Consider the following 8,252-nt stretch of genomic DNA (forward strand, 5'->3'; position numbering starts at 1 on the left):
GATGGTATTTTGTGGGTAAATTAATTATTATACATTATATTATAAGGTCAATTAATTTTTTTTGTTAAAAATTTTATCAACTTTTATTATTAAAAATTAATTTTATTAGTAAAATAACTAAACAGTTATATGTGATACACTATATGTACTTCATTTTGACGTGCACGAACTAGTTTTAAAAATCTTTTTTTCTTCTAATTTTTTGATCTTTCCATTCATTACCCGCGAGGCCTTTTTCTTCTAATCCTTTCCATTCTACCACCAAATAATTGATAAGAACTCACAAATCTAGATCGGCTAATTGTTCTCAAATAGTACCTACTTCGATAGAAATTTTGCAACTTCAAAATGTATCGAAACCTTGAGTAGTAAAAAAAAGTGGGATACTGTATTTCCAGGATTGAATTTCATATTCCAATAAACCTCATAATCACAAGAAAGTAGGTTTTTTAGCGATGGGCCTAACAAAAGAAAAATTAGAATAGGGCCCTACGGGACCCCTCAAAATCGGACATGAGAGTTTCCTCTCATTAGGCTCAATAAAAGAAATTTTTAACAAAATGATTAGTTTGTTACATGTATTTTAGTCCAAATGTATTGAAGGAAAAAATATAATAGTAGTTTAACAACACTTGCCATGGCTTCCAATCCATCCAAACACGAGGACAAAAACCTTTTATCTAATCCTATAAAATTGTTTCAATTTTGGCTTAAGATGTTGTCATGTAAAGATCTAGGAATGGTTTCTTTGTTGCATGCCATTGTGATGTTGCCATTCTTTCTAGCTCTATAAATATGATTTTTTTGTACAATTATAAGAAAATATGACAACCTTTATCTCAACCATTGTTTTAAAAGGGTGTTGAACTCAGTGATGTTATAATGTATATATATTCGAAATTATTGGAAAAAAGCTACCTAGTAAACTATATCATAAAATTATATTTGAAAAATGATATCTTGTAAAATTGGTATTAAATTTTTTTTTATCCCTAAATTATGTTCTCAAAAAAAAGTGGTGAATTACCATTAGTATGTGGTGCTACATTTTGATCCAACTTGCCAAAGAAAAGCAATATGAGCTTTAAAAGAACCCTCATCAAAAGAGGCTGGTTTTTATATATAATCCCATTGAAAAATTCAAGAGTGTTTTCTTTTTCAGTTTTCAGCTAAAAGATGCATAAACTGCTGTTTTGCTCCACAATATCTTTTTAACTACTCATCAAAGAAACCACTTTCTCCATGTTCTAAAGAAGCTCCCAATTAACACATTTTAAAGACTCTTTTTAACTTCCTCCTTTCTTTTTCCGTTTTGGCCATGCACAAAACTCTCATGAACTTCCTTCTTCTTTTTTTCTGAATTGGGTTCTTCCATTCTTTACAGCTTTAAACTCTCCCCCTCTCTTTGTACTTGGTTAATCTATTATGATCAAACTTCATTTAATTTCAGTTCTTCAATGATTCTTGCAAGCTTTAACTTTCTTGCTACTGTTACTTTTTTGAGTTATTCAAAATGACTCTAATGCACACTCCTTTACGCTCCTTTTATTTATTATTCTCACCTCTTTCACACTCTTTCAACTTCACATACTGTAACTACTAGAATTCCAACGATAATATAAATTCTAGATAGCCAACGAAACATGGGATTATCTTGGTTTCTGGTTTTTTTATGCCAAAGCTTTGACAGAATCTAAGTTATGGAATACAACTGCTCCTTGGTTACGGTTGTGGTTGTTTTTCTATGCGGTTTTCGAGTCTGTTTTTCACTGACTAGTGACGTGCATGTGAAGAATTTCATCAGTTGGGATGACATAAAAGTGGATGAACATCAAACAAGGTTGAGTGACTCAAGAGTTAATCATAATCGAAGCCGAGTTATTGTAGTGAATAAGAATGGTGGAGCAGATTCTGTCACTGTTCAAGGAGCAATAGATATGGTTCCTGAAAATAATACTCGAAGAGTTAAGATTTATATTCTTCCAGGAATTTACAGGTTTGTATGTATAATTTACAGGCCGCACTTTGTTGTTGCATGTCAAGCATGGGACATTGGAATCTATTAAAGAACATAGTGGTTGTCTTCAATCTGATAGATGAGAGTGGTAGTTGACAAACTTTAATCATGCTTTTAATTTGATAAATATGTATAATCCTGGAATTGATCATTTTTTGCAGGGAGAAAGTAACAGTGCCAAAATGCAAGCCATATATATCCTTTGTTGGGAATGCAGGTCAAATGTCCAACACCATAATTTCTTGGAACGACAAAGCATCTGATAAAGATAGCAATGGAATTAACCTGGGAACATATAGATCAGCATCTGTCACCATTGAATCCGATTACTTTTGTGCAACTGATATCACATTTGAGGTGACAACCTTCTCTTTTTTATTCTTTCAAAGCTAGTGAACAAGTAAAAACTGAATCAATGCTTCACTGCAGAATACAGTAGTTCAAACTCCTGGAGAACCTGGGATGCAAGCTGTGGCCCTTAGGATTTCAGGTGACAAGGCAATGTTCTACAAGGTCAAGGTTGTTGGGACTCAGGACACACTCTTGGATGAAATTGGATCACATTACTTCTACCAGTGCCACATTCAAGGGAGTGTTGACTTCATCTTCGGTAAATCCAGATCACTCTATCAGGTAAAATGTTGGTTTTTCTTTTGAGATTGGCAGTTTCCATTTATAACAATGATATCAAAGATTCTTTGAAACAGGATTGTGTGATTGAGTCCACTGCTGTAAGGTCTGGCGCAATTGCAGCTCACCGCAGGGATTCACCAGATGATGATACAGGGTTTTCATTTGTAAATTGCAAAATCAATGGAACTGGTAGAATTTACTTGGGAAGAGCTTGGGGAAACTACTCAAGAGCCATCTATTCTAACTGTTACTTTGACAATATCATAAATCCTGCTGGATGGACCGACTGGAATGACCCCTTGAGGCAAAAGTATAATCTCCATTCCTAGAAAAAAGGTTTGATAAATTGCCTTCCTAAGTTGAATGCAGAAATCTGATATAAATACTTCAATTTTTTTTTTTTTCATATGAAGGACCGTAGTATTTGGGGAATTCCAGTGCCGCGGAACAGGAGCAAATACAACCGGCCGGGTGCCATGGTCGAAGAAATTAAGCTTTGCGGAAGCAAAACCATTTCTGGACATGAAATTTATAGATGGACCACAATGGCTGAGACTATAATTCTTTCTCAATATTCATTAGGCCAAGCCGTCTCTCCCATATACCTCACCAAACTTCTACATTTTCTCATTTAAACATAGTAGTATTTTCTTTGAAATGCATGTATAGCACATTTCAAAGGGGAAAAATATGTTAATATGTCTTTCCTTAATGTCCCCAATGAAATCAAACTGTTTATATTTCTTTACTAGATGCCCTTTCTTCAAGGGTTAAATTACTTTACCATAAACATTAAATGGAAAACAATAGTGCTTATAGGCTTTTACCAGTAAGCAAGAACAATATAGAGAAAATATGATAATTCTCATTACAAGAGAACACGGAACTGGTGTTACAAGAGTCGAGCAAAGTCCCATGACTAAGACTCTGAGGAAGAACTAACTCCATTTTAGAGGACGCTATAACCAAAGATCTTCAAATGCAAATCCTATCTCTGATACAAAACAATTACTACAACAAAAACGACAGAATACTAACCTTGTTTCTGTACACCGACCAAGGTTACCTCGTCAAGCACAAACGGCAACAACTTTTGCGCTATGACTGCATCACTATTTACAGGTCTGAACTTCAACCGAAATCATGTTAGTTAACATTAGTACCAACATCCCCATTACAAAAGAATCTGTTGCGCCAGAAGCATTCTAGGTTGCTGCTTCCATGAGTTCCGTACTTTTAGAGTTCTGCTCCTTGCCATCTTCCGCCTCTATTTTGCCTTCCTCGTCATCATCATTATTGTTGATTTCATCATTACCATCCATACCATTTAGTTTATCATGAATGGTACTGGCATCATCAGCATCAGCATTTTTTCCATTTTCTGATGGGGGAGGCTTCTTACAATCACTTGCATCCCCATCCTTTTCATCTTTTGATGATGCAGGCTCCTTACAATCAGCATCTTCTACGAGGTTATCAAAACAGTCCTGAAAAGCTAACTCAGGTTTCTCCCCTTCAGCAATAATTTTGGCAGCAACAGCTTCAACTGGCATTGTACCCCCATCATGCTTGGCATCCATGACAATAGTAGTGGACATGGAAACTTTTGTGTCCATGTCTGGGCTAATGACATCAGATATCAAGGAGAGAATATCCGGTCTTGCATCAATATCAATCCAGTGGTCCCCATCCCAATCTCTGGAAATTCTTAGACCTTTCTTGTGTATGTTCATTGATAAATTTTCACCTAACACCAAAAGAATAACCATTTAAGTGGTAAAAGAGGACACACCAATTGGATCACAATAAACAACGAGGAAATGCCACATATTCAGTTCAAAACAAACATACCAGGAAAGTAAACTTGAAAATTATCATCACCACTGCTGTTAACCCCAGTTACAACCCCTTCCCACCAGCCATCACTCCACCATGCATCAACAGCAACCCCAAGCTCCACAGCAAGTTCTTTTTTGGAGCTAGGAGGAGCTGGTCGTACGGTTTGGCGGCCTGAGTACCTCATGCCAAGTTTGTCAGGCATAGCAAGCTTGAAAATTGGGACCCATTCCTACACATGGAGAAGGCATTGGCTTTCATTTCAAAGAGAAGAACAAACACACTTATGAGAAAAGAAAATGAGATTTATTAAAATTGAACCCGTTTTTAAACCTAGAATATCTAAACAGAGATTCAGTCTGCAGCTCTGCAAAGTGATAAAGCAGGTCAAACCATGAACTGGAATCACTAATGTTTTCTGACAAATCTCCTAAGGAAATTTGTTCTTTACATTCTATATTATTTGTGGAGATCAAATGATGGGGAAGACAAACCAATACAAGTTTTTTTTTTTTTGGTCATAACCAGGGTATCCACTGCCGGCAACAGTGACAAATCCTCTCGCCGCAGGTGCTCTCCAAAGACGTAAGCGGCTGACCATGAAATGTGCTCCATTCCCATGAGTGGGGATCGACTCCCCGACCATATGGTTAAGAGATGTGGTGAGAAACCACAAACCAGTACAAGTTTTTAAAATGCCTAAAACATACCTCAAGGTTACCATATCCATCTTCATCCTGCACATCATCATATTGGACCTTCATCTGTTTTCTTGATACTTGTAAGACCGTACATCTGAACCAGCAACCTCGGATTCCACTATCCTGGCACAGCAACTCTATCTTTTCATCAACCTTGAAAAGTGATCCATAACAATATTGACTCTCAGCATGCTTGAGGGAGGGCAATCTCTTTCCAGACAAAGCATATTTTATTTTCTTGCATGAAGTTTCATAAGTCACCAAGTGGTTACTAGAAGTCCTGTTATTAGTTCTGGTCCTCTTATTTCCCAGCTTTACATTTGCACCAGCGCTTTGTTCTTCCTCTTCTTCATGTAGGCCATGGCTCATGGATTCAGGTTCAGAGGACAAAGTAGAACTCAAACAAGAGAGAATCGGTTGATCAAAATAGCCACGCAATTTACTCAAATCAAATGGCTTCACTTTATTACTTCTGAACTGCCTAGAGCATACATGCACTCTAGCTAAAAAAGCATCAGGGAAAACAGCTAAGCATTTCTCATAGTGCTCTCGAGTTAAGACACTTGCAAGACCATCAACACACTCTGCACTAATGACCTGCGAATAAGGAGTGATGAAAACTTCTTTTGGATGAGGATTCCTTACAGGAATGACACCCTTAACCTCTTTAGTATGGTGAAACCACCTCACTTTGACCTTCTTCTGCCCACGTTTGTCCTCGTACATATCCTCCAAGTAAGCAAGATAGTGATTCTCTCCTTTAGCCATGACAAAGACAAAAGATTGAACCTAAGCATCAGATTGAAAAGTAAAAATCAGTCAATGAAAGAACAGATAAAAAATTCGCAACCAATGCATAATGCCTGGTCTCAAAGAGAAATGAATTAATGATATTGCTAAAACCCACGAAGGCCGAAAACTCCATGCTCCCTTCATCAGGATAAGGATGAGCTAGCATCATATTAAATAATTATGGCCATATGCAATTAACTATATCGAAGCACTTCGAGATTAGCAATTTGTTTTAATTGCACGATTTTCTTTTCTCATTCTACCAATTAAATTTAAGAAAAAAAACTGCATTGGCATGTGATTAAAGTTTAGGCAAGCAGATCTATGCATTTCATTACATTTATAGAAATCCAACATCCCCAAACCTTGCCACCTTTCTTTTCTTTACGTGTCGATGCTTACCGCTATTGTGGTCCCACTGCGGCAAAATGCTGGGAAATGTTTGAGGTGTTTACCACATGTCCATGCAGAGCCTGACCACACAATATCTGAACTTTGTCCATTCAAATTTCTTGAAAAATGGCTCTGCAATACAGAAGTAGGTGTCAGAGAAAATAAAAGAAAGAAAAAGGAACTGAACTAGTAGAAAATCAAGATGAAATACCATATCATCCTGTAGGGCCTTCCGAGCACTAATCTCAATCATTGCACAATCGGGAGATCGCAAAGCTAGCAGTGTGTCATGTTTCGGAGACTCTGTCATTGAAGATATAAAAACTATAATTTTCAGAGATATTCAGTGTAGTGTTCTCTTTCCAAGGAGGCATGGGTTCTAAAGGTTAATGACTTGGCCAGGTTTATTGCTTCAACCATAAGTGGTAGGAACAAGTAGACCATTAAAAAGTAACTGAAAATAAAATAATTTAATGCCAAGAAAATAACATAATATAAAGCCCAAAAGGTTAAATACATACTAGATCGATCTCCCTCAAGATGCTGCTTTGAGAGCATAGATGTAAGCCAATCCACAACCTCTCTTCTTGACCTCCATTTGAAACCAGCATGAATTGAATGCTCAGCACCATATACCTTCACAAACTCCTCAGCAACAATATAAAACATGTGCCTAACACTCCTCTCAGTACCAATAACAGCACGGATGGATTCCCCAGCGGAATCCTTCAAGAAATAGTGAACAACTCGATTACCACGCTCCTGTGAAACAAATTCCTCCTTCCACTCGACAAAACAATGGCCATTTCCAGACATTTTGACATAAAGCACCAAGAGGAGATTTATGATACAGAATCTGCTTAACTACCTATTCACATAGCTAAAGATGAAAAAAAAATTGGAAAAAGGATTCTAACAAAGGTAAATTAGCTGCCAAAGAGGCAACCACCATACAATCGTACAGAAACAGCTTGAATATGGCAATCAAGCTTATTCTTTTAAAAGGATCCCTCTAAGCAAAGAAAAAAAAAAGAGAGACAGAGAGACAGAGAGACAGAGAGGAATGACTATGTAAGAAGAATAAGAGCTAGGTATCTCACAAAACAGACTAAAATTCACAGATACTAAATGTTTGACTATCTATTAATCTAAAAGATCAGAAACTACAACTACCAGGCAACAGATTCCTCAAATAAGGAATGGTTGAATAGAAAATACCCAGCTGACTTGGCCACCTTCAAAATGAACAATAGAGAAGCTTTTTGCATTCAATTAAAGCTACAAATAACTAATACTAACCCCCAAAGATGCCACCATGAATCTCCAGCTGAATTTTTCAAAAAATTGTACCAAAGGAGAGAGGGGAAATAGAAAAAACTGACCAGAACTCAGAAAAAGCTAAGCCTTGAAGATCTGCAAGTAGATCAGAGAGAAACCGGAGAAAACTAAAGTCCAAGCTTGAAAGAACCAAAAAGGGCAGACATATGGCTTTGACTGACTGAACTAAGAGAATCATCAAGAAGAAAAGGCAAATGGGCACTTTCCTTTACACCTAAACATGCAGTATTTAGCATCAAAGCAGGATCCTTTTAGGAAAATTCAGGTTTTTCAAGGGTTCAAGAAAAAGGTGAAAGCTGAAGACTTTGTCTTTGTTTTGATGTAAGGAACAAGAGAAAGTGAAGGAAAAGAGAGATGACAAAAGATGATGGGGAAAGCAGTGAAAAAAGGGAGCCAACAAAGGACATTTTGAAGGGTAGTTTGGAAGTTGCAGAGGTTTGGCATGCAGCTGCTGATGATAGATGAAAAACCAGAAAATTGGTAGGAGAAGAACAGCAAAAATATATAATTAAAAATAAATGAAAGAAACAATATTTTGTAGC

The 8,252-nt window shown here is 36.8% G+C and overlaps 2 protein-coding genes across 3 annotated transcripts; one reads left to right on the forward strand and one right to left on the reverse strand.

The window, feature by feature from the left end:
• Positions 1–1,409: 1,409 nt before the first annotated feature.
• Positions 1,410–3,398, forward strand: LOC107922046 (pectinesterase QRT1). Of its 2 annotated transcripts, none has more exons than XM_016851877.2 (5): positions 1,410–1,996; positions 2,179–2,374; positions 2,447–2,650; positions 2,725–2,986; positions 3,064–3,202. In XM_016851877.2, exons 1-4 carry the CDS (start codon positions 1,701–1,703, stop codon positions 2,977–2,979), a joined length of 951 nt encoding a protein of 316 aa, XP_016707366.1. In that variant the 5' UTR covers positions 1,410–1,700; the 3' UTR covers positions 2,980–2,986; positions 3,064–3,202. The 2 variants fall into 2 exon arrangements, with proteins under 2 accessions (XP_016707366.1, XP_016707365.1); XM_016851876.2 differs by having other exon boundaries at positions 1,427–1,996; positions 2,725–2,960; positions 3,064–3,398.
• Positions 3,399–3,495: 97 nt separating this feature from the next.
• On the reverse strand, positions 3,496–8,252 carry LOC107922045 (uncharacterized). Its single transcript, XM_016851875.2, has 6 exons — positions 6,894–8,252; positions 6,584–6,675; positions 6,382–6,504; positions 5,197–5,976; positions 4,502–4,718; positions 3,496–4,397 (listed from the first exon to the last, which is right to left on the reverse strand). The coding sequence occupies exons 1-6, from the start codon at positions 7,186–7,188 to the stop codon at positions 3,856–3,858; spliced, it is 2,049 nt and encodes a 682-aa protein (XP_016707364.1). The 5' UTR covers positions 7,189–8,252; the 3' UTR covers positions 3,496–3,855.

The sequence above is a fragment of the Gossypium hirsutum genome, chromosome D01 (assembly GCF_007990345.1).
Source record: "Gossypium hirsutum isolate 1008001.06 chromosome D01, Gossypium_hirsutum_v2.1, whole genome shotgun sequence".
NCBI lineage: Eukaryota > Viridiplantae > Streptophyta > Magnoliopsida > Malvales > Malvaceae > Gossypium > Gossypium hirsutum.

Excerpts from the sequence above, each read along its gene's own strand:
- LOC107922045 (XM_016851875.2), bottom strand. The coding sequence starts at position 7,188 with ATGTCTGGAAATGGCCATTGTTTTGTCGAGTGGAAGGAGGAATTTGTT. Across the intron at positions 6,676-6,893 it reads TCTTGAGGGAGATCGATCTA|AGTCTCCGAAACATGACACA; the intron begins GTATGTATTTAA and ends CTTCAATGACAG. Across the intron at positions 4,719-5,196 it reads ATGGATATGGTAACCTTGAG|GAATGGGTCCCAATTTTCAA; the intron begins GTATGTTTTAGG and ends CTCCATGTGTAG.
- LOC107922046 (XM_016851876.2), top strand. The coding sequence starts at position 1,701 with ATGGAATACAACTGCTCCTTGGTTACGGTTGTGGTTGTTTTTCTATGC. Across the intron at positions 1,997-2,178 it reads ATTCTTCCAGGAATTTACAG|GGAGAAAGTAACAGTGCCAA; the intron begins GTTTGTATGTAT and ends CATTTTTTGCAG. Across the intron at positions 2,961-3,063 it reads AATGACCCCTTGAGGCAAAA|GACCGTAGTATTTGGGGAAT; the intron begins GTATAATCTCCA and ends TTTCATATGAAG.